The sequence below is a fragment of the Urocampus carinirostris genome, chromosome 1 (genome assembly GCF_059441175.1).
Source record: "Urocampus carinirostris isolate Australia breed hairy pipefish chromosome 1, RoL_Ucar_1.0, whole genome shotgun sequence".
NCBI lineage: Eukaryota > Metazoa > Chordata > Actinopteri > Syngnathiformes > Syngnathidae > Urocampus > Urocampus carinirostris.
The window spans coordinates 53380006-53406275 of NC_142349.1; the positions used below are offsets into that span (position 1 = coordinate 53380006).

At 39.0% G+C, this 26270-nt stretch overlaps 1 protein-coding gene and 1 non-coding gene across 2 annotated transcripts; one reads left to right on the top strand and one right to left on the bottom strand.

Annotated features, from left to right (window-relative positions):
• Positions 1–9070: 9070 nt before the first annotated feature.
• On the bottom strand, positions 9071–11212 carry LOC148375519 (general transcription factor II-I repeat domain-containing protein 2A-like). The gene is made up of 2 exons (XM_088352732.1): positions 10684–11212; positions 9071–10521 (listed from the first exon to the last, which is right to left on the bottom strand). Exons 1-2 carry the CDS (start codon positions 10916–10918, stop codon positions 9071–9073), a joined length of 1686 nt encoding a protein of 561 aa, XP_088208858.1. The 5' UTR covers positions 10919–11212.
• Positions 11213–20862: 9650 nt separating this feature from the next.
• Positions 20863–20981, top strand: LOC148375520 (5S ribosomal RNA). The gene has a single exon (XR_015847436.1). It is a non-coding gene; the product is annotated as a 5S ribosomal RNA (ribosomal RNA).
• Positions 20982–26270: the final 5289 nt, after the last annotated feature.

The window sequence follows — 26270 nt, forward strand, 5'->3', positions numbered from 1 at the left end:
TGAATTGAATACACTAATTTGAGATAAGGGCATTTTTATACCAAAAATATTGAAAAAAAAAAATGTTTGTAAATACTTTTTTTCTCTTTCAATTAAAATGGAAAAAATGAATTGAGTGAAATTCAAATGAGTAAGATAACTCTTAAATAAATGGATGCCATTTTCACATTAAATAGGTGAAGCTAAAATAGTAGATTTAATTGGTTTAAAGAAAAAAAAAAAAAAAAAGAGAGAGAAACATAAAGGGGAAAGTTAATTAAATATTAAGAGAGATAATTTGGTGAAAATTAAGTGAGACTAACCTTAATACAATAGATTGAAAAAAAAAAAAAAAAAAAAAAACCTTACTTTTTCAACATTGAACTGTTTTACATCTAGAGTAAGTAAATGGGTAGTGTGGAGCACATTATAGAGTGCTGTTGAAGATCTTCATTGACTTGAAATGCGTTGTTTAGATGCAAACCATTTGCGATTTATGGCATTACCTTTGTAGAAATACCGTAATGTTTCCTAAAAGGGAGGATAACGAATATACGGGGCCATATAGTGAACCGCGTCTCTTTACTGAGGGAGGAAGTTAGCTCGTCAAAGGAAATTATTTCACCTATAGGTGAAGAGGGTAGGGTTTTACCGCCCAATTCTCAATGGCTAAAAGGCCAAGTGGACCTCCTTATTGACAGAGTAAAAAATAGATATAGATAACGATAAACTGATTGATCCTGAATAGGTTGGATCATAGGAATTTAAAAATAAAATAGCTGATTATTATCTTGAGACAGATCATGAGAATTTAAAAATATATGTGCATGGATAGAAAATAATGTGTACATGGCCATTTAACTTTAAAAATAAATTAATTAATAAATAAATAAATAAATAGATAAATTGTTCTGTGTAAAGAGTTGTTAGAACACGCACAGGTGGATTGGAGAATGACGGACGTATGGTCTGAGATAATTGGTCATTGTGCAAAATTGGAGGGGCAGTAAATTCACGGGATCAAGAGAGAGTAAATCAAGAAGGAAAAGGAAAGTACATTTTGGCAGATGTTGAAGGAGGATCACAGGTCATAGCACGACCTTGGCAGTAAATAATTAAAAGAGATGACGTGATAGGAGTGAAGAAGAGAAAAGGGAGTATCTTTCTGGGTTGAATAATGTTTTAAATCTAGAAGGGGCATTCACACGTGACACCGAGCAAGCTGTGAATGATAAAAAAAAAAAAAAAAAAGGTAAATATGAGGACGCAGGAATTAAGTGGACACTAAATTAAGGAAAGTTATAATTGATACAATATTTACACAAAAATATTTGCATGTAAGATGTTACATACAGTTGAGATTTGTGTAATATGCATTTGGTGAAAAACAGCCACCGTAGTAGTAAAAAAAAAAAAAAAAAGGGTTGTCAACATTGTGCAAAACATGTGACAGTAATTTTATAAATAAGCTATAAAAATAAAAGAACTATGTAAAGGATGAAAATCTATTTGAAGGCAAATGAACATAGACATGACATATTGTTTTGCTTTAGAACAAGAAATGAGAGAAATGCAAAGTATTACAATAATAAATTTGACTACAAAAATACTGTAGTGATACAAAAACTACACTATTTTGTTGCCATAATGAAAAATATTATAGACTAAAAAATATATATATATATATATATATATATATATATATATTAGTGAACTGTCGTGAATACACTACAAAAGAAATTTAGGAAAAGTTGGATTTTACAGCAAAAGTGTTGCTCTAACGATATTTTTGAGTTTCAGAATTTGGTTCTTGTCTCATTTGGGCTCAACAATCCGCTGAGGAGAAAATGGAAGAACTGTGAGGGAAAAAAGTAGCACTACTAACGATGATGAAGACATTTGAATGGGATGAACGATGGTGAGAGCCAGAAAAGTTTTGTGTTCATATTCGGCCGGTATGAACCATAACTATGATAAGAAGATCTCATCTTGTTGGAATCCATTACAGCGATCATCGAGCAGCGATTGGAGGACACCCTGAACTGGTTGCAAGCCAATTGCAGGGCACACAAAGCTAGACAATTCACTAGCTCATTCACACATAGGGACAATTTGGACCAAACAGTCCATCTGAAATGCATGTTTTTTGAAAGAGGTAGGTAAATCGTAACAATGAGAGCAGCCAGTGGACACACACACCTGTTCCCAGGTCCTTAGTAATGCCGCACACGTGCTGGCCACTGCGCCACCGTGCTGCACACACATATATAATATATATATCTCATCTCATCTCAGCAGCTGCACCGCTTATCCTCAGAAGGGTCGCGGGGGTGCTGGAGCCCATCCCAGCAATCATCAGGCAGTGGGCAGGGGACACCCTGATATATATGATTTTTTTTTTTTTTTTAACTGAACTATCAATAATGATAATATGATAGGAATTTTGAATTCCGTGTACTAGCTTGCTAAAAGATTTAAAGATCTTGGCAGAACCCCTGAAATTTAGTGATACAAAGATCGAACTTATAAATCGGTGACAAATATAGTAGATATCTGCGTATTCATTCAGTTTTGATCATCGAATTATTAATTTATTTTCTGCATTTGTTGACGGTAATTGCGAATAACAGGCTTGTCTTTTTCCATTTTTCTACTTCTTTCTTTAACATCTTAGTACAACATAATTCGTGATGTCAATCATCAAAGCAAATGAGCCGTAAAAGCAAGCTCTCTTTGATGAATTGAACGAGGAAGAAAGCCGTTTGTCTAATAAAAAGACTGACCGTCACTCGACAAGAATTACCCACAACAATGACGTAATTTCGAAGAGACGAGATCTCATTAGCTAAGATCGGCGTGCAGGAAAAGAAAATAAAAACTCGTACAGTGAATTCGAAAATAATGACAAGACTTGTAATGCGTTAAATCTTTGTTAAAGAGTAAACTAAATGATAATGAAAATTTAAAGGAAAAAAAAAGTTGCGTACCCAGCATAAATGATGCCTTTAAGACAGGTAAGTGAAAAAATGAAAACACTGAGAGTACAATACAAGATAATTATACAAAATAGTATAAAAAGAAAGAATATTTGAGTGAACAACTAATCATTTTTCGTTGAAAATGCGAATAGCAAAGGGTAATAACTTTAAGACGTGTAGTTTTGCTCCTAATAAAGAAAGGACGATTAAAGCAATGAAGCTGACTAAAAAATGGTCCATAATTTTAGTGTCAATCTTCTTGTTCGTAAATGGACAAATTCAAAAGAGGTGTATTACGTAAAAAGATTATTTCCTTAGTTGTTCTCGTATTACAGAAAAGAAGAATCGAGACTAGAAATAATCAATAACGTAGATGAAGCTATTTCAGTCACTGAATGAATTTTTTTTTCCTTTTAAACAGGAAAGAAACTAGTGTTAATAGTCAGACCAGATTTGTTTAGCTTTATATACAAGGGATTTCGGAAAGATGCTTAGAACAAAGACACTCACACAGCTTGTAGCTCTCCTCTTGTTGCATGATTCACTTCAGGCATGTTGTGCATGCAAGCGGCCTAAAAAACTCAGACAGGTCATAGGTAACCATGTGTGTCAACAAAATGAAACCAAGCAGCCTGCCTTTTCTTTTTTTTCCTGGAGGGAAACCCATCGAGGTTTTGTTTGTTTGTTTGTTTGTACATGATTCAAATTGAATCTTTTCTTCCGGCGCCGTCACGAATGGCAGCCACTCCAGCAGCTCCCATTTTATTTTCGATTGTTCTCGATTGTTCTCAGCTCAGGGATGCTGCTGGAAATGTGAATTTCCCTTCGGGGATGAACAAAGTATCTATCTATCTATCTATCTATCTATCTAGTGCGTAGAAACAAAAATTGTTGAGCAGAATAAAAGATAATGAATAAACAAAATAGATACACTCAACAAGATAATTTATAAGTGACAAGTATGTATTGTTCTTTAATGAATCAATAACAAAAGATTGATTATGATTACAGAGATAAGAAAATACATAAGAAAAGCTATGACATTAAGTTCGATTTGGCATTTTTTTTGAGAAATTTTTGTTGATCTTTTGGGATTTTTGATGTTTAGTGTGAGGGTTTGGAATTTTGACAAATTTAGCCCAAAGGACAATTGGGAGGACAATTGATTACACACTGAATTTTTTTTAGAATGAGTGTTACGATTAACAAGTGTTAAGCAAATGTGTAACAAATACTGACTTATGGTTTGGTTAAGTTAAAAGGAAACGGTTTCTATGGAAGAGAATTTTTAGAAGACAATGAGAAATAGATTGAACAATCTTGAAGAGGTTCATAAGAAATGAAAATCACGGATTAATTGATTTTGAGACATATGCCAATTTAAAAATAATTGCATGAGAAATAAATGGGTAGAAATTGATTAAACTAAGATAATGTCTACTAGTACTTAAATTTAGAGAAAAAATTTAAGACATAGAGTAATCCGGCCAATTTACTAAAAAATCCCACTACGTAAGCACAATGGTATTAACGAGACTCTCAAGTGCCAGTGAATTGCACAAAAAGACATCAGTCATCCATTGTCTGCGCCGCTTATCAACAGCGAGGCCAAGGGAGTGATATGGAGCACATCCCAGCTACGCTCAAAGGGGGTGGGGGTAGCACACACGGCGAGTCAAAAGGTCACATGTCCTTGAATGTGAACAAGAAAGCTCTGCTGAGCAACACCAAACAGCGTGACTGGGTCAAGATAGTAATGATAAAATAGGGACAGTAGAACAGTATCAAAACAATGAATAGTTAACTGGGGAAGAAGGAATTTTTAATCTCGAAAGAGTTCTCTTTGAAGAAACAATCAAACCCGAAGTAACATTATTAGTTCAAGGCACTCCTGTAAAATTTCTCTGTGATACCAGGGCGTGCAGAACCACCCTTAAAGAACAAATCCCAAATGTGACCCTCGGGCCAAACAAAGTAATGGTGCGCGCAGCTCAGGGGGTATTAAGAGGAGTACTGGTGGTACGTGTTTGGACACGGAGCGTTCCAAGCGTGGGAGTATTTGGTTATAACGGAAGCAGGGGAGTACTGGACCCCAGGGGACAGCTCTGAGGCCCAGTATTTCAAAAATCGGGTTAAATTGCAGCATCAAAGAAGCAATTTACAACCGTTACAAACCAGACAATTCGACCTCCGGGGTCAGATTTTTTAAACAGCACGTGCTGGGGTTTCACGTTGTGGGCCTGGTCCTCGGGACTGGACTCCTTTTTCCGGTCGTAGTGTGTGTAAATGACAGTATGAAATCGACTGATCAGCCAAAATTAAGTAACTACTCTCTAACGACAAATTTCACATCAGTAAGCATGTCAGTTAAAGACATTGATGTCGTTCAAAGTTACCACAGGAATTTCAAGGATAGATGACAACTGGTTGCTAATGGCTGAGCAGGCGGCACATGCTGTCATGATTAATTGTGTTGTGTGTATGGGTGCTCGCCTCAAAAGAGAGTTGTAAAATCCACTCTGAACTCAGAGTTCCTGATAAACGTAATGAATAATGCTGTACCAAACGGAAACTGCTCTTTCTGGGATCAAACCTACCCCGGAACGACAGTTGAAAAACATAAGCCTGTGTTTTCTAAAAGAGTAGTTCAAAATAATTTTACCTGTATAAATAGAATCGGACTTTGTGATAGTCTGAATGGTATACAATGTCACCAAAATGTTGACAGTCAATATAACATTTAAACCACTCTCCCGGAGTGACATCTGGTGGTGGTGTGGAGGAGACAAGTTGTATGATAGACTACCGTACAATACCACAGGATTGTGTGCATCTGTGTCTTATTTTACCTGTGTCTATAACCGCCACCACAATCCCTGAATTGCTAACATCTGTTAAGAGCTTGTTATCACATGTATGGAAAAGTAAAGGTCTACCTATGCCTAGAGTGACAATGATCCTACATACATCGACAGCATTGGTGTTCCAAGAGGCGTACCAGATGAATACAAATTAGTAAATCAAGTAGCAGCGGGTTTTTTGAATCTTTGATTTGTTATTGGTGTACAATTGATAAAAATGTTGACAGAATAAACTATATCCATTTCAATGTGCAGAAGTTAGGAAACAAAACAGAACAAGGTTTCTCCGCCATAACGAGCAACTGCTACCTCCCTCATGGCTTTCCAGAACCGGATTGCTGTTGATATGCTACTGGCTAAAAAGGGAGGGGTCTATTCTGTCTTTGGTGACCAATGTTGCACGTTCATACCGAACGACACGGCAGCAGACGGAAGTCTGACAAAGGCCCTGGAAGGCCTCAGGTCACTTAACAACAAGATGAAAGACCACTAAAGAGTTGACACACAAATGTGGGATGGTTTTGGAGATACGTTTGGAAAATATAAAAAAAAATGTATACTATACCCGTTTTTGCGGATATTCTCACATTGTGTGGATGTTGTTGTATTCCGTGCATAAGAACATTGCTAACGAGACTAATTACAAAAAGCTCTTGCCCCAATGCAGGCAAAGATGGTACCTTTGTATGCTCTGTTGCCCTCGGATACCAATGCTGACGATGACTCTGGCAATTACCATAAAAATGATGATGGTGAAAATTGTAATGACACAAATGTTGATGATGATTGCCTGTCTCTGCATTTTCATGATTTTTACTCAGATCCTGGTCATTATGACGACAACCTCTAAGTGTAACGACTGTTGTTGTGTTCTTGATTTCTCTGTTGAAAATCGTATTGCGAAGTGACAGTTGAATGAAGTATTATGTCTCCGGTAGGATAAAGAGGAGGGAATGATAGAGTTTTATAACTTTATTTATCCTACAGTTGACATGAATACGTTATATATATATATATATATATATATATATATATATATTCTTAGTCATTTAGAAGAAGTTCTCAGCTTGTAAACTGCTTCCCAAGGTCATGGGTTGTGTTTTGATGTATTGACTGTGTTTCTGTTCTCACATACCATGTTGACCTGGAATGACCTTTTTTGCCATAACTCAAGATTATTTTCCACCAAAGAGCGTGAGAACGAAGGACATGAACTCTTTCACAAGGGAGGCCCTACAACATATCAGCCGGAGAAGAGGCTGTCAAAAAGAAGACTGATTAACGCTACATAGCAAACTGAATATTACAAGGGACGTTTGGAGAAGATTTCTTGAGAGTCAGCTGAGCCTCAGAGCTGAGCAGGGCCGAGCGCAGCAAGCAGCGCAAAGCGAGCGAAAAGATGCCAAACAGCAGAATCTCGGCGGCTCTCAATAATGATGATTAATAAAGTAACTAATTATAAAGAACCGATTCTCTTTGTCCTATATTGCAGAGCGTTTTATTATAAATGTTGGAAACGTGAACCTAACAATCTTCTATCTCCATAATTTTATTCGTGTTTTCATTTTTCCCATCACTTTGTTTTAGTTCCTCTTCTAGTTTTTTTCGTAACTTTTCTTCTCTCCCCCTTTCCTGTCTTCTCCGTTTTTTACAAAACAAAATCGAATGTCTTTTAATATCATACTTTAGATTGTCCCACCATATTCCCAAGTTACTTTCATACTTTGTCATGTTCTTTATGCTGTTCACAATTATATTTTCTATTTCCATTTGATAAAAATTGTCTTTTAAGACTTTTGTATTTAAAATCCATACCCCCGGCCCCTTCTCTATTTTATTCAGATCTATATTAAAAACAATAAAGTCATGATCACTAAAATTACATCTTCTGTAGTAAATACTTTTAAAATTCTCCATAAAACTACTTTTTGCCAAAACAATATCAATTCTGCTTTGCTTAATTTCATCTAAAACAATTTGTCTTCTGCTAAACTTTCTAACTCCTTTATTCCTTTCTCTCCATACATCTATTAAATCGAGTTCTTCCATTACCTGTATTAGTTCCTTTCTTCCCCTTTCTGCTCTAAAAACCATATTATCTGCCACATCTTCTTTCTGTAGTGCTATATTAAAATCCCCAGCAACCACAGTTTCCCCCCAAGCCTCGATTAGAACTTTTAATTTCTTAAAAAATTCAACTTTCTCTTTCTCTTCATTCGGTGCATGTATGTTACAAACATTCATTTTCTCATTACCTTCTCCAACACTTATAGTTAGTATTTTTCCTTTTTTATCATTATATATTTCTGTTACTTCCTCAACCATATTCCTTTTAATTAAAAAAGCCACTCCTCTACCTCTTCCCTCACAATTATTAAATAAAACCTCCCCATCCCATCGTTTTCTAAAATCCTCCGCTATCACACTTGTCCAGTTCGTTTCTTGCAATAAAATAATATCATTTTTCTCAGTCTCTCTGATTAACTTCTGTAATTTTTCGGGATTCACCCCTCCCCTCATGTTTATTGAAATAAAATTCCACCCCATTGAACTAAATAAGTAGCAGTAAATAATCCAAGTCAGACAAAACATAAAAACCAAAAAATATATCATGTGCCACCATCATCCTGTAAAACAGGGGTCACCAACCTTTTTGAAACTGAGAGCTACTTCACGGTTACTGAATCATACGAAGGGCTACCAGTTTGATACGCTCTTCTGAAATAACAAATTTGCTCAGTTTGCCTTTAGTTATACATTATTTATAATGATTAGTAATACTCACCTATGTAAAGACACTGATCATGTTAATGATTTCTAACAATGATTATCAAAAATGACAACAAGGTGGGAAACAGATATCAATATTCAACACTTTATCTCTATTAATCACAGTATTTGTTACATTTTCAGATGATCACTTACATCACTACATTTTAGCAAAAAATATCCCATTTGCACAAGCCACTGACATGCCCTGTTAACAAATCATGAACTATGTTGCAACATGTTTCAAAAAGTTAACAATTATGTAATGTTAAACAAAATCAACTTACATATTTTTAAATATGTAATACATTTTTTATTTCACATTTTGAACTAATGGCCAAGTCTGTGTTATGTTTAACAAAATTATAACTTTTAAATGTCATGAACACACTTTTAAATTGAACACAATTCTTCAATATTTTAATTCAACTTTGCCATGGCACTACCATGTTGTCACTGACTACATCTGGTATCCGTCCTTGGTTAGTGGGAAGACTGGCATTGAATGCTGTTCACCAGTGTGTTGTAATCTGGTGTGTAACTTGACACTGCAACTGTGAGTGAGTCTCTCAGATGTGCATCAGTGAGGCGTGTTCTGTGTTTGTTTTTGATGAAGTTCATGTCAGAAAATGCTGATTCACAGAGATAGGTTGAGCCAAACAGGCTGGCAACCTTCATGGCTGCTGTGCATACTCCACTGTACTTCTCTGTGTCAACAAGGCGCCAAAAGTTTGGTGCAGCCTGGTAGGCTTTGAGATGGAGATCATTTTGCAATGTTATAATTTCAATCTCCACCTGTCCAGCATCCAAGTTGAACGTTGCACTTAACTGCTCAGCAAAGCATGTTGTGTCCCCATTCATGAAAGGGTTGGAAATGAAGAACACACATGGTTCAAGCTGATGAAGGTCACAAAACCTATTCTCAAACTCTTGCCCAAGTCTGTTTATTACTTCAATGTACTTTTCTGCCACTTTTTCAAATGTCTGAGATGCAGAAGCATTGTCTTTCAGCACTGACTGCACAGAGGGAAAGTGCAGAACTTTTTTTCTCTGTAAATCTGCAGAGAATGCATTCATTTTGGCTTTAAATGCATTTAAAGCACTTATCATATCGACAACAGTCTTACCTTTGCCTTGCAGCTGGCAGTTCAGGAGGTTTAATTTCCCAGTAATGTCCACCAAAAATGCAAGGTCAAGTGTCCACTCTGTGTCCTCTAGCAGTGAGACATCTTCGCCTTTGGACTGCATGAACTCTTTGATTTCACGCAAAAGAGACAAAAAACGATGCAAAACTCGTCCTCTGCTGAGCCATCTGATTTCTGTGTGTAGCAGTAGGTCCCCATATTCTGCTGACATCTCCTCTAATAGTACCTTGAAAATCCTGTGCTGCTTTGCTTTGGAGCGGATGTTGTTTATGATTTTCACAACGGGAGTCATCACGTGCCCAAAGCCGATCACTTTCGCACACAACGCCTGCTGGTGAATGATGCAATGGTAATGCAGAAATTTGGGGAAGTCTGGGTCACGTTTACAGTGAGCGATGAAACCTGTCTGTCGGCCGACCATAGCAGGAGCCCCGTCTGTTGTCACCGCTACCAGCTTTTCCAATGGCACCTTTTTCTGCACGAAAAACTCCTTCACCGTGTTATAAATGTCAACTCCTCTCGTAGTTGTCTTTAAGGGCAGTAGTGTCAGGAGTTCTTCTTTTGTGGAGAAATCATTAAACACCATCCGGATAAAAACCAATAACTGCGCTGTACTGCTGCTGTCCACGGACTCATCGCACTGGAGGCTAAACCACTTGCACTTCGCCAGATCCTGCTCCAACTGATCGACCAAGTTACTGGACATAGCTGATACTCGTCTTGCCATCGTAGATGCCCCCAGTTGGACGTCGGAAAGAGTGGAGATTAGGTCGCTTCCATTTTTCTCGTCTTTAAATACAGTGTTAGCAATTAATAACATCGCTTCTTTGACAAGTTCTCCATCTGTAAATGCCTTTTTTTTCTTGATCAGAAAATGTGTAGCTCTAAACGAGGCTTCGGTTGCTTTTTGTGAGTTTTTGGCCGGCCTCGTAAAAAAAGACTGTTGCTTACCCAGAGCGGTCTTTAGCTCACGGGCTTTTTCTGCCCGTAGGGCGCTTGCAGGTGGATATTTATCATGGTAGCTTTTGTGACACGTATTGAAATGTCTCTCCACATTGTGCCGTTTTGCTGTCGCCACGGTCGTCCCGCAAATCAGACACACGCAGGTTTCTTTTACAGTCGTAAAAAAGAACTCCTCTTCCCATTCACTGTGAAAGAGATACGTTTTCTTTCTTTTTTCTGCCATGTTTTTGGGGTACGAAAGTGCATACAGCGCCCGCTAGCTTACTCTCCACATCCCACAAGCTCTACTTTACTGCCCATAGGTAAATATTGTGCGCGTTAACCTTAAAGTATTTTTAAGATAGTATTTTTTAAATCTATATACATACAAGTGTGATTAAAAAAATAATAGCAACAGAACAAAATTAATTTTTAGACGCAGCTCTCTATGAGATGTGCTATTTTTGGAACAGGCCCGCGGGCGACTCATGTGGTCCTTGCGGGCGACCGGGTGCCCGCGGGCACCGTGTTGGTGACACCTGCTGTAAAACCTCAAATCTCCCTCCAGTTATTTCTATTTGTTTTGCCTTTCTTCTTCTCTCCTGTGCTTGTAATACCTTGTCCGTGTCAATACTTGGTTTTAACCTTTTCCTTTTGCTCATAAAATTGCCCAACTTGTTTAAAACGTCACAGTTACCTTTTTCAACTTCATCCGATGGTTTTTCTTTAATTAGTTCCATGTGCGTCTGGGTCTCCTCTTCTCTCTGCTCCCTCTCTCCCACCGCCTCGGCCCCAACCGCTCCAGTTAAAATCTCGATGTCCATGCCTGAGTCCTCGCGCTCTGAGGCCTGTTTTCCGGGGGGTTGAGCACAGGGGGGATCTTCTACAGGTGCCGGTTCCTGGGAGGGACCCTCATCCCCCTCCTTTGATGTCTCCATGTTTATCTCTGATTCGTTTTCTTCTCCCTCTTTCTCGGCAGAGGAAACACAAGTGCAGCGTGCGAGTGCACGGCAGCAGTCTGGGCATTTTGGAGCGTCGCATTCCCGGGCGTAGTGACCCTGTCGTGAGCACTCCCTGCACGCGAACTCCGGACACTCCCGCAGCACGTGACCAGGGTTCATGCACAATCGGCAGATTTTCACCTGCCGGTCGTGAATCACCCGGCAGTACAGGGGACCGTCCGGAGTCTCGAACCTGGTGGAGTACGGCAGGGAGGCTACATCTTTCGGGAATTTTACTTTAATGAATCTTGTTCCATCTTCAACGGACGTGCCCGGGTAGAAGCGCCGCCTCAATGGGAGGACAGGGTCCACTCTCCACCTCTGCAGCTTTTCCAACACCTCTTCATCTGTTATGAATGGGGGCAGTTGTAGGAAGGAGACCATAACTTCGTTAACTTGTAGTCTTTTAGTCTGAATTAGAACCCCTTTGCATAAGAGACCCCCATCTAAAATTTCACATGCCTCCTCATTTTCCAACGTCGCTTCATATTGTTTATTTTGTGTAGACCGTAGTACCAGTAGCTTCCCCGTACCCACCATCTTCTCGAGCTAAGCAGGGTCGGGCCTGGTTAGTACTTGGATGGGAGACCGCCTGGGAATACCAGGTGCTGTAAGCTTTTTACTTCCAGCAAAGTTTTTGGTATTTTTTCTGGCCTCGGAGCAGCCCCTTTTGGACGGATTTGCATTCTTTCACAACCTGTTTGCAAAACAAATAAATGAAGAATTACACACATATTAAACCCCTGTTGTTTTATAAATGGCTACCCCTCTTGGCAAACAGTGGCGTTGCAACTTCCGCGGTGTTGTCATGTTCCTAGCTCTGTGAGATCTTTATTGACGCATCAATAAAGTGACATCTCCCTCCATAACGAAGCTGGCTCCTGTCTATTTCTTTTATCCACTTATGAGAAGACTTTCTCTCGATTATCGGACCTCCAATTTCTACAACATTTGGCGCCGCAACGTGGACTGGCACTAATTAAGTAAAAAAGAAAAGGGAAAAGACTTCTCAGTGGAACGGTCTCGAATGAGCGGTTGAGGTAAGGAAGATTTTTTTTTTTTCTCTCCTTACTTCGGTTTGCTTGTCGAGATTCGTGGGAGGACAGGAGCCTGTGACGTCGGAGCTAAATTATGAAAATGCGTGCACGTGGAATTTTCCGTCTATAATCAGGCCCAAGTTCGGACGGATGAGATATGTAAACTGAGTTGAGATTTATTTTTTTTTGTTTTGTCCCGGGAGTTCGGTGCTCAAAGAATCCTGTTTGTTTTGGGACGTAGGCTGCTTGAAAAAGGAAAAAGGCTAATTTTACCTGGATAAAATGGTGCAGCGGCGTCGGTATTTGTAGATTTATAATTGTCTTGTGATCTGTATGGAAACGGTGATGAGACGTCATCATTTGCTGAAGTGACAGTTCGGGAGTAGACGATCTATGTGTGGTTAATACGGGGCATGTTTTATGTGTCTCCCTAGTCGATTGATGGTTTGGGAGGGATATGTAACCTTGCACTTAGGAAAAAGTGTGGTGCATGGAACCTCGCCATTTTCTACAATCTAAAAGGTTATACCGGCGTTAGAAAAATGAGCAGTAATCAGATGTTGTATTATTAAGATATATCCGCATAGAAACAAGCGATACACAGAATGTGTGAGAATTGCTGACATGTTTTCAGTCTGGGAGATGTCTCATTCGGGAATGTTGGTGTGTGTGCCAGCTGGCGTTAATTGTGCGTGTGTCTCTCTGTATGTGGATGTGTGTTCTGTTCGGTTCGGTTTCTCCCCCGCCCGCCTGAGTGAGTGTGCGCGGGTGATTTATACTTAACTGTTTAAGGGCTAGGAGAGCCTGTGTTTCTTTTTGTCTTTTTTTGTTTTTTGTGTTGTTTGGCGTTGGGAGAGGAGTTAAGGAAGCATGGATGATTGATGGAGTGACTGCTTATTCTACATTTTACGGTCTTGTATGTGCGTTAAAGTGTCTTGCTTTTTGTGGGTTGTTCTCGCACCCAAAGCTCACCCCCACCCCACCCCCGTCTTTCCCCCGTCTTTCGCTCTGTGTGAGTTGAGCTCAACCATGTGTATTCCCGCCCCACCCCCGTCTTTCCCCCGTCTTTCGCTCCTTTACTGTATCGAAAAACAAAAAAAAAAGTGGAGGGATTACTTAATTCGTCAAGTGCTCCGTTTGCGTGTGGCCTTTTGATTTGTGAGATCTTGTTCCGATGAACGTGATAAGTATAGTTTGGGTAAATTGAGGAAACAATTTGGCAAGCATTTTCAAAAGACAATGAGGAGCAGATTACTCGATCTTGAGGAAGACCATGAAAAATTTAAGAATTTAATTGCTAAGGTGATGTCTTCATGGTCATTTAACCTAGACTAAACATCCGAGTTTGTAAACATGACCGATTTAACAGGATTCAGAAGTCAGACGCACTGTTGAAAAAGGCTGAAGATGGACAGGAAAACAAGCAAAGAACAAACAAAGACGTTCACTCATCCGTTGTCTGCGCAGCTTGTCTACAGCAGGGTCGTGGGGACACTGGAGCACATCCAGGCTGTCCTCAAACAGTGAGCAGGTGGCAATCTGAACTGATTGCAGCCAGTTTCGAGGAGAAAGAGGTAGACAACTGGGCACCAAGGTCAGTGTGGCACTGATAAAGCTCATGGCACATTCCTGCAGCGGATTGCGAGTGGAACGTCACGATGGACTGAGCCAGACGGCCAAGGCCGTCGACGAGGCGGTGATAACGAACAACACGAGTCTGCATTGAATCACGCTAGAATCTTGTTGATTGACGTAGTGTTTACAAATCTGAGGAATATTGATACGTTTGGATTGTGAATTATTTTATTTTTAACACAGAAATACTGCTAAAATTGTATTTTGAATCTGCTTTCCAGGAAAACGGTGATGTGTCTCCAGATGCAGGAGCATCAGGAGGATTATTAAGGGGAATAGGTAACAGGGGAATACCTTTGACTTTATATCAGATACAAGTGCACAATTTAAAAATATTATGCAAGGGGGGGTGTGAAATAGCTGAAAAAACAAGGTTACTGGTCTCCGTATTTACAGGCCACGGTAGACGGAGAGAATAATAATAATAGGAGTAATAGGAATAATAGGAGCAGTGCCATCAAAAGATCTAGGTGCGGGAACAGTAATTAGGTTTTTGATTAGAGAAGTTATTCCGCGATTTGGCATACCGTCAGAAATAAGCTCGGATAACATTTGTTCAAAAGGTCGTGAAGGGCATCTTACAAAAACTACACATTAAACAACGGTTCGGTGAGGTTTATCAACAAAGTCAAGGGATGGTGGAAAAGAGTAAATGGAATATTAAAATCAAAGATAAACAAGATCTTTGTGAGTACTAGGCTCGACTGAGGGGATGCGCTACAGTTAGCGCTGATGAGTTATCGCATGCAAACTCATTGGATCACGCATTTAACACCGCATGAAATGCTAACAGGCAGACCAGCGCCGCATCTGGGAGGTCCCTATAAGGGGCCGCCACTTGAGCAACTACAAACTGAACTGAGAGACTGTATGAGACAATTGACGGCTGTCATCTACTGGCTGGTTAAGAGACAAGGGTCCAGGGTCGAACAACCATTTGAGAAGACGTCCCAGGGGATCTCGTCTACATCAAAGTTTCAACGAAAGTGGAACCATCCGAGGCGTGAGGGACCGTACACCGTCGTGAGGGCAACGCTGGCCGCAGTCCAGGTCAAGGGCAGCTCAAAATGGTACCATCTGAACCACTGTACCACGGCTCACGCTGCCACCGTCAACGAGACCAAGCAAGATCAACAGGGCAGTAACGTTAAATTAGGAAAACAAGATGTGGATGACAAAGCTGTGTGTGATAATAAATTGTCTGATACGGTTGTTACTAGGAGCAGAGCTCGAGAAATCGCAGCGGCGAATGGAAATTGCGGGTCCAGAAGTGCAGCCGGGGATCCCGACAGCGACGCTGCAGTTGCAGACCATGACGCATCCTAGAGACAGCGGCCCGGTTAAGTGTGACACTACTGTATAACATGCCAAAACGGTTGAGGATTTGGAAAGTACAAGTACATTTTACCTCATGAAGGGCTCACTGGCCCTGAGGTATGGAAGCTCGAAAGTACCAAAATCAAAAATATTACAGGAAAAAAGAAAAATGTGAGATATGACGAAAATGTGTAAAATATAATTTTTAGAATATGGTTTCATAGGAAACATGCACTCGAAATCTTTTAAAGGGACAGTGTGTATAAATTGACCCCAAGATGTCTTTGCACTGTGGAGTGCAACCAAAATAAAAGTGCTGAACAGGATAAATAAGGAGAGTCACAGTGCCCAAAGAAGCACTATTTTCTTCTAATTATTGTGTCATATCCACTGCCTCTAGGTGATGCTCATGTTATGGAAAACAGCATTTTTTTTTAGAAGACAATGAGAAAAAGATTGATCAATCCTGGAAAGGATTAAATGAATTAAAAATACCGGATTAATGGATTTCGAGACATATCATGGTGATTTAAAAATATAACTGCATGGGAAATGAATGGAAATTAATTAAACTAAGATAATTAATGTCTACTAGTACTTAAAAAAAAACAGGGGTGTCAAACTCATTTTAACTCGGGGGCCACACTAAAGAACAAACATAGAGCGTGACGTCTCGTTTGGTTTCATGTTATAGTCATCATAGTTCCATTCCACTCCATTTAGTTATTAGTATCGATACGACGACACACACACACGCACACTGCTGTCGTCTTAATAAAACTGAATCGTCTCTGCACCGCACAACACAGTGGCCAGGATCACACTCTCAGTCCACTCTTGGCGCCCATACTCAGTCATCCCTCTCCTTAGAGCGCCCTAAACCTTGCTTCCTTGATTGAGTAGAAGGACGTGTATAAATAGTGCAATTGCGATAGAAGACAAGTTTTGAATTACTGAAATTCCGAGTATTATGGGATGAGTCAGACGAAAGAGAGACATAGATTGTGAACTTAGGTTTTAACTCAGGGGGGAAGTTGAGACATTCCGTAAAAATAAGTTAAAACCTAGTTTTTTCCGAAATTGATGAAAAATTGTCTTCTGAATAAGCTCTCCATATAACTGTTTTTTGAGATTCAAATTACGAAATTTGGACGGATAGAAAAATATTACACAGAAGAAATGTTGTAATATTACAAAATTTACAATGTTTGTCAAATTGATTAACAAAAATCAATTAAGATAACCATTCACCATTAGCAAATCGCCCACATTGAGAACATTTTGGGATGGTATTTTTCATTTTTGGCAAAATCATTCACTTTGAGCGTGAATTACCTGCTTTCTTTGCAAAATACTGTTATTTTGAACAAGTTTACTTACTGAAGAGATCATATATAGGTTATGATTTTTATAAAAGGCAAAACAAAGAGTGAATCATAACAATAAAAACGTCTTTTCTTGGGTTAAATTGACAATTTAACAATCTATCCTGGTCATCTGCCTCGAGGGGAATGGCCAACAGCAAGATAACACATTGAAAATCAAAAGAAAATGCAAATAAAAAGTGCATACAAATTTTTTCTCGGATGTGATCAATCTACAAAAGAGAACACTCAAACACTCAAATCAGGGTAAATGATTCTGACAAGGATAATGGTTAAACTGATCCAGTGACTGTATTTAGTGAAAAAGCAAAATTTGAAATTTAGAACTGACGATTTAAAAAATAAATTGTTTATCTTCTAGTTAGAATTTTGGGATAGAATGCTCAAAATGGATAGGGCATCTTATAGTGGGGATTTTGATTTCCACTTAAAATAAATATAAAGACGTGCAACCAGTCGGAGTGCCGATGGACTACCAGAAACCAAATGTGTTAACGACAGTACAGACTAAAGTGACGGATAATATGCTAAACCTTAATGTGACGATACAGGCGAGAAGGGTACCGACACACCAAAGTCCAGAAAAACCTACACCCACGGCGACAGCACTGAGGAGTGAGGTTACAACGCCGACAGCCAAAAATGAGTGCACGGCCAGTACGTAAAATTCGGGAAATTGTGTAGAAGAGGAAAACCATAACCCTAACTCGGTAGTTGTGTAGGCGCATGGTCTCAATGTGCACTGACTTAATTTGACTAATTAAAATTAAATTTTGTGGGCCATCTGTCTTGTTTTATGTTTTATGTTTGTTCAATGTTGTAAGTGTTTGTATTCTTTCCTGTATTCTTATCTTTCTTGTCTATATGGTTGTCCAGCGTTTAATCGGCCCACGTAACTGAAAGGATTAACAGAAAAATATCGAAGGAAAAGGAAAAAGGGAACAATACAGTGCTCAAAGAGACGAGAAAAACGTTTTTAAAGAGGTAGACGGTTTAAAATGTATTGTTTTAGATAGAACCGATAGCACGTCTCGTTAGGAATCGAAAACGTTCGTTTTTTTTAGAAATCGTTTTGACGCTAAGGATGTGCAACATAACGTCCGAGAGCCTATGGAGTTCCCAGAAAAATAAATATTTTTTCAGTTGGAAAACGATGAATTTAGAAGTGAAAAGTCTAGAAAAGTATGTTTGGTTATTTTAGGTGCTTTAGATTATGTTAATGCCAGAATAACACCAAGAAAGGATAGGATAATAACAAAAAGAAAAAAGTTAACCTATTCCGGTTCTCAGTTCAAAATTGGGAAAGTTAAGGAATGTGAAGACGAGGAAAAATCCAATTGAGTGTATTGGAATGGAGTAATTTGGGAATGAAAAGCATTGTTGTACGAGAATAGTGGAAAAGCGTGAGTAAATTCTTTCTTTTCATTGAATATGGAGGGAAAATTCATTGAGTCGAATAAAAATGAGTAAGGTGGATCAATGCACGTCATTTTCACATTAAATAGGTGAGGCTAAGATAGTAGATTGAATTGGTTTGGAAAGAAAAATAAAAGATAAATAAATAAATAAATAAATAAATAAGTGAGATGGTTATATGTCAATTTCCCATTAAACTAGTGGGCTAAAAGGCATGTGTTAGAGGGCGTAGGAGAAGGGAAAGTTATGTGGAAAATGGATTGTTGGCAGAGCAAGTAAGGAAGTTACAAATACAGAAAGATAAAAGTTAGTAAAAGAAGGTAAAAAGGGGAAAAGAAAGTGGGCGTTGAGGAAAAGAGAAGAGGGGGACATGCAAGTGACAAAAGAAAGGAATGTAAAGGGGAAAAGGTAATTGAATGAAATATTTTTGTTGACAATTGGCCGCAGTAAAGAAAGCATATGTTCCGGGTGGACGTGTATAGCTAGATACCATCGGACAACCGAGAGGAATTCCAGAAGAATTTAAAGCTAGGAATGAAATTAAGTCTGGATTAGAATCGATATTTATCTGGATAACTCCGAAAAAGAACGCAGAATGGATTAATTACATTTATTACAACCAACGACGTTTTATTAATTACATTAACGAGGCCTTTAGTGCAGTAGGAGAGCAAAGCGATTTTCTCTTAGCCAGTAAAGGAGGCGTGTGTCATATGATATAGGAGGAATGCTGTACTTATATACCTTTAAATACATCCGAAGCAGGAAGCTTCACAAAAGCACTGTCAAAAATTCGTGAGTTGAGCAATGAAGTGACAGTAAATACTGAAAAGAACAGTATCTCTTTTGATTGGTTCTCGTCTACATTTGGGTACTGGGGTAGTCTGTTAGCGAAAGGGGAAATTTTTGTGCTAACTGTCGTAATAATTATGTGTTTGTTGTGTTTCTGTGCCATACCTATTCTTAAAAGAGGAATGCTTAAGACTTTTGGAGAACAAATGACAGTAGTGGCAATACTAGGGTGGCAGAAGCTCAATGAGCACAGTTAGTGATTAAATATCCAAGCCTATTCCTAAGTGAGGAAGAACAGATGACTAAACTAAATTCAACGCCTTGAATTTTATCTGGCAACGTTGATAGTCAGTCTACATTATAATAAAAAATGGAGCATCTGCGGAAAGAGAGACATATGATGATCTGGACTGAATACGATATCAATTAGCACTACTGTTAAACACGTAACACACTATATAGCACTAGGAATAACAGCAACAAATATATTGGTTTCTGATTGTGATTCTTTTGTTGGTATGTCACACTGCCGGGGAGCAAGCTGCTGTCTGGGATGGTCAGGATGCATCGTCGCTTCCGGGTTTTTGGCTGCATGGAAACTGAGCGTGATGCCTGCTGGGATGAACACTCACTCCAACATCTGACTTCACGACACCCGTTGACGAATACGACAATGCATGGTCTTCAAATTGTTCACGGGGGTCAGGCCAAAGGCCAATGTGGATATCACTATCCAGTCATGCACTCATCTTGGAATGTATCGACGACTGTTACCGAAATTTGTTATCACTCACTTATCAGTTCATTTATTCATTTACCTTTATCACGTACCGATCAACCGTCGACGGTCCGCGTGTATAATCCAGTGTGTACGGATAAAGATAAATGAAGGGGGGGGGTTAGTGCATGGGTCAGATGTTTGGAGTGTTGGGGGTTTTTGTAAATGAAACATGAACAATGAAAGTTAGAATGATCACAGCAGGCTGACCGCCAGAATTTTATTTTATTTTCGATTTGCGTAAACTCTGTCCGTGTATTGATGTCTATGATTTGTAATACTTTACCACTACTCTGTATTCATTTTTGATTTTAATTTCTGTTCAAAGTGGGAGTATGAACTCCCAAAAGGGGGGATAAGGTAACAGAAGAGAAAAAAAAAAAAAAAAAAGGGGGGGATATGTTGTGGTAAATACACTTGCAAATGTAGAATAGACTTGCATACATGTAGAAATTTAGAAAGACTTGCTTACAGTAGTGGGAAACGGTCGGGTAGACATCCTTGAAGATACTCTTGGCAGACATTAAGTTTCCTTGAAGATAGCGTGCAAGGGACGGGACGCTCTGTACTTGATACGTGATACAGGACCGCCTTTTGGGGTGTACTCAATCGAAGCCTAATCGTCACTACCAGCTTTAAATACATTGTCATGTTCCTAGCTCTGTGAGATCTTTATTGACGCATCAATAAAGTGACATCTCCCTCCGTAACGAGGCTGGCTCCTGTCTATTTCTTTTATCCACTTATGAGAAGACTTTCTCTCGATTATCGGACCTCCAATTTCTACAACATTGATTATAAATACTGAAAATTCTCCCTCTTCTTTCGCTTACGGCCATACTACCCTGAACACGCCCGATCTCGTCCGATCTCGGAAGCTAAGCAGGGTCGGGCCTGGTTAGTACTTGGATGGGAGACCGCCTGGGAATACCAGGAGCTGTAAGCTTTTTACTTCCAGCAAACTTTTTGGTATTTTTTCTGGCCTCGGAGCAGCCCCTTTTGGACGGATTTGCATTCTTTCACAACCTTTTTGGAAAACAAATAAATGAAGAAATACGCACATATTAAACCACTGTTGTTTTATAATTTGCTACCCCTCTTGGCAAACAGTGGCATTGCAACTTCCGCGGTGTTGATTATAAATACGGAAAATTCACCCTCTTCTTTCGCTTACGGCCATACTACCCTGAACACGCCCACTTCCTGGTTTGTGTTTGTGAGTTGATGGCTGCAGTAGGGAGAGGAAGGCTCTCCCCATTCTTTGTTGGTTTTCTTATTTATTTGAAGGTTTATTTAAAAGTTTAAGTGCTTTATTTATTTATTTATTTATTTATTTTCGTTTTTGCGTCCCCAGCAGACTTAGTTTCTGTCTGGGGAGCCTTTTTTTGGTTCTCTCTTTTTTGAACAAACAATGGACAGACCGCATGGCATCGAGTTTGGAGTGGAAGCGGGCAAGAGTGTTGTGGATTTGCCCCCAGGAACTGATGGATGTAGTGAAGTGAAACTGGACAATGGAAAACCGACAACGACAATGGACTGTGATTCAAACAAGGTATTTAAAAAGTTGCTAATTATGAATGAAACCGGACTGGATACAAGGAAAAAGAGTATAGACAATGATTTCAACAAGGTAGCTCGGCATGGAGGGAAAGAAAGCGAGGCGGATGGAAATAATATGAATGGATTAATTAACAAAACAACTGAAATGATTGTACAAGGACAGAATAATGATGCGGATAAAATGAACAATGGATTGGACATGAGGAGAAAGAAGGAATATAACATGCGTGATGGAGAAAAGAGAAACAAGCAAGAAACAAAAAAAGATATGGAGAATGTGAAAGGGCTGAGACAAAGAAAATATTTGAAAGAACTGACAATGCTTTTGGAAACGGAGGAGATTGAAAACATAACACCAATTGACTTAATTAAAGAAATCGAGAAGATGGTGGGTACGGGGAAGCTACTGGTACTACGGTCTACACAAAATAAACAATATGAAGCGACGTTGGAAAATGAGGAGGCATGTGAAATTTTAGATGGGGGTCTCTTATGCAAAGGGGTTCTAATTCAGACTAAAAGACTCAAGTTAACGAAGTTATGGTCTCCTTCCTACAACTGCCCCCATTCATAACAGATGAAGAGGTGTTGGAAAAGCTGCAGAGGTGGAGAGTGGACCCTGTCCTCCCATTGAGGCGGCGCTTCTACCCGGGCACGTCCGTTGAAGATGGAACAAGATTCATTAAAGTAAAATTCCCGAAAGATGTAGCCTCCCTGCCGTATTCCACTAGATTTGAAACTCCGAACGGTCCCCGGTACTGCCGGGTGATTCACGACCGGCAGGTGAAGATCTGCCGGTTGTGCATGAACCCTGGTCACGTGCTGCGGGAATGTCCGGAGTTTACGTGCAGGGAGTGCTTACAGCAGGGTCACTATGCCCGGGAATGCGTCGCTCTCAGATGCCCTGATTGCTGCCGTGCATTCATACACTGTACATGCGTTTCTTCTGCTGAGGGAGAGGGAGAAGTAAGCAAGTTGGAGATAAACATGGTGGCATCAGAGGCGGGGGATGAGGGTCCCTCCCAGGAACCGACACCTGAAGAGGATCCCCCCTGTGCTCAGCCCCCCAGACAACAAGACTCAGAGCGCGAGGACTCAGGCATGGACATTGGGATTTTAACTGGAATAATTGGGGCTGAAACAATGGGGGAGAAGGGGCAGAGGGAGGAGGAGACCCAGACACACAAGGAACTAAATAAAGAAGAATCATTGGATGAAGTTGGAAAAGGAAAAATTAACCGTGACATTTCAAACAAGTGGGGCAATTTTACGACCAAAAGGAAAAGGTTGAAACCAAGTATTAACATAGACAAGGTATTACAAGCACAGGAGAGAAGAAGAAAGGCAAAACAAATAGAAATAACTGGAGGGAGATTTGAGGTTTTACAGGATGATGGTGGTACATAGTAATGGTTGGTTTTATGTTTCTTAAATATTTTGTTGGCTTGAATTATTTATTGCCATTTATTATTTTAATGGGGTGGAATTTTATTTCAATAAACATGAGGGGAGGGGCGAATCCCGAAAAATTACAGAAGTTAATCAGAGAGACTGAGAAAAATGATATTATTTTATTGCAAGAAACGAACTGGACAAGTGTGATAGCGGAGGATTTTAGAAAACGATGGGATGGGGAGGTTTTATTTAATAATTGTGAGGGAAGAGGTAGAGGAGTGGCTTTTTTAATTAAAAGGAATATGGTTGAGGAAGTAACAGAAATATATAATGATAAAAAAGGAAAAATACTAACTATAAGTGTTGGAGAAGGTAATGAGAAAATGAATGTTTGTAACATACATGCACCGAATGAAGAGAAAGAGAAAGTTGAATTTTTTATGAAATTAAAAGTTCTAATCGAGGCTTGGGGGGAAACTGTGGTTGCTGGGGATTTTAATATAGCACTACAGAAAGAAGATGTGGCAGATAATATAGTTTTTAGAGCAGAAAGGGGAAGAAAGGAACTAATACAGGTAATGGAAGAACTCGATTTAATAGATGTATGGAGAGAAAGGAATAAAGGAGTTAGAAAGTTTAGCAGAAGACAAATTGTTTTAGATGAAATTAAGCAAAGCAGAATTGATATTGTTTTGGCAAAAAGTAGTTTTATGGAGAATTTTAAAAGTATTTACTACAGAAGATGTAATTTTAGTGATCATGACTTTATTGTTTTTAATATAGATCTGAATAAAATAGAGAAGGGGCCGGGGGTATGGATTTTAAATACAAAAGTCTTAAAAGACAATTTTTATCAAATGGAAATAGAAAATATAATTGTGAACAGCATAAAGAACATGACAAAGTATGAAAGTAACTTGGGAATATGGTGGGACAATCTAAAGTATGATATTAAAAGACATTCGATTTTGTTTTGTAAAAAACTGAGAAGACAGGAAAGGGGGAGAGAAGAAAAGTTACGAAAAGAACTAGAAGAGGAACTAAAACAAAGTGATGGGAAAAATGAAAACACGAATAAAATTATGGAGATAGAAGATGAACTTAAAAAAATAGAAGAAGAGAAATTCCAGGGAGCTATGATAAGAAGTAGAGCGAAATATATGATTGAAGGCGAACGATGCACAAAGTTCTTTTTTGAACTAGAAAAAAACAGACAGAAAACGGAAGAAATTAAATGTATTAAAAATGGAGAAGGAAAGAGATTGACAGATAAGGACAATATTTTAAAGGAAATAAAAAGATTCTATACCAACTTATTTTCAAAACAAGGTGTGGAAGAGGGTGCAAAAGATTTTTTATTGAATAATATTAAGAGTAAAGTAAGTAAGGAAGATAAAACAATGTGCAATAGAGACATCAATAGTGAAGAAATAGAGAGAGCCATAGATGAGATGAAAAACGGCAGGAGTCCTGGTCTGGATGGCTTACCATGTGAATTTTACAAGGTTTTTAAAGGTTCTCTTGTTCCTGTTTTAAGACAAATGTATGAAGAAGTGTGGAAAGGAGGGGCTCTCAGCTCAAGGATGTCAAGAGGTTTAATTAAAATTATATATAAAAAGAAAGGGGACAGGGAAGAGCTGCAGAATTTTAGACCCATAAGCCTTTTAAATTGTGACTACAAGATTTTGGCGAAGATAATGGCAAACAGACTGAAGCGGGTCTTACCAACAGTCATCCAAACTAACCAGGCTTATGCGGTAATAGGCAGAGACATCTCAGACACAGTTAATGGTGTGAGGGACAAAGTCTGGTACATGGAGAAGGCAGGAGTCAGTGGCTTTTTAATTAATGCAGACTTAGAAAAAGCGTTTGATAGGGTAGAGCACGATTTTCTATTTGCGGTTTTAGAAAGATTTGATTTTGGAGAAAACATAATCCGGTGTCTGAGATGTCTCTACGCTGATGCCAAGAGTTGTGTCAAATGCAATGGTTTTTTAACAGATTTTATTCCTTTAACCAGGTCAATAAGACAGGGCTGTCCACTATCAGCAATACTTTACTCTTTGGTTGCAGAACCTTTAGGACTTGCGATCAATGCTGACAATGGAATAAAAGGGGTAAAGATTGAAGGTTTTAAGAATTTTAACACAGAAACCAAAATTTATCAATATGCAGATGACACAACCCTAATTTTAAAAGATGAGCACAGCATTTTTAAAGCGTTGGATGCCATAGAAATATACAGCCGGGGTTCAGGAGCTCGGATGAATGTTGGCAAAACTGAGATTTTAAAATTAGGAAAGCAAACCGCCTTGTCAAAGACACTGCCTTTTAAAGAAGTAAAAGATAACCTTAAAATTCTGGGGGTGAGAATAGGGCCAAATGAAAAAGAAACTACGAAACTGATGTGGGAGGAGACAATCGGGAAAATAAGAAATAGATTGGCATTTTGGAAAAGGAGAAGTCTTACTCTGAAGGGAAAAATTTTAGTTGTTAATACACTGTTTTTATCCAAAATATGGAGTGTCCTTGGATCAGTGTGTTTGCCATTACCCACAGTTAAAATTCTGAAGCAGTATGTGACTGATTTTATTTGGGATGGTAAGCCAGCTAAAATAGCCTATGAGACTCTGATTGGAAGGGTGGAGGAAGGCGGTCTGGGATTGCTCGATCCATCCATAAGACTGAAGGCTTTAAGAATAAAAACTGTTAAAAATTTCATGAGGGAGGGAGACAAAGAATCGACACGAATTCTGGAATACTTTTTAGACAAAACTTTTAAAATGGGGCCTTCAGCCTTGTGGATGAAAACAAAAGAATATATGACAAACGGCATCCCAGATTTTTATAGGGAAGTTTTAAGGGCTTGGAGTGATTTTATAGGACATGTAGTTTTTAAACCGGAGGGAAAGGAAGAAATTTTAAATCAACCCTTGTTCTTAAATCCGAATTTACGAATTGGAGGAGGGAACTTTTACAAGCACTGGTTTGACGCAGGATTCCGAAAAATCAGAGATCTTTTGTACGAGGTCAGACCAGGATTCTTGCCATTTCAGGCTTTCATTGACGAGATTGGTGCAACAGTAGACGAATGTAATGAAGAAAAAATCAGAAATGAGTACATGACAATAAAAAAAGCAGTTCCTAAAGAATGGTGCACAATTATAGAAAGAAATGAAAAGAAACAAGAGGAAGGTCCAATGAGAATAGAGATGAAGGACACAGGGACACCTTTTAGTGCTCTTGTTTTAAAAGACTTCTATTCTGTTTTTAGAGAAAT

What these genes read in the sequence shown, in the direction of transcription:
- LOC148375519 (XM_088352732.1), bottom strand. Translation starts at nt 10,918, where the DNA reads ATGGCAGAAAAAAGAAAGAAAACGTATCTCTTTCACAGTGAATGGGAA. An exon ending in TGAGCTAAAGACCGCTCTGG is followed by an intron (nt 10,522 to 10,683) that starts GTAAGCAACAGT and finishes CTGTATTTAAAG; the next exon opens with ACGAGAAAAATGGAAGCGAC.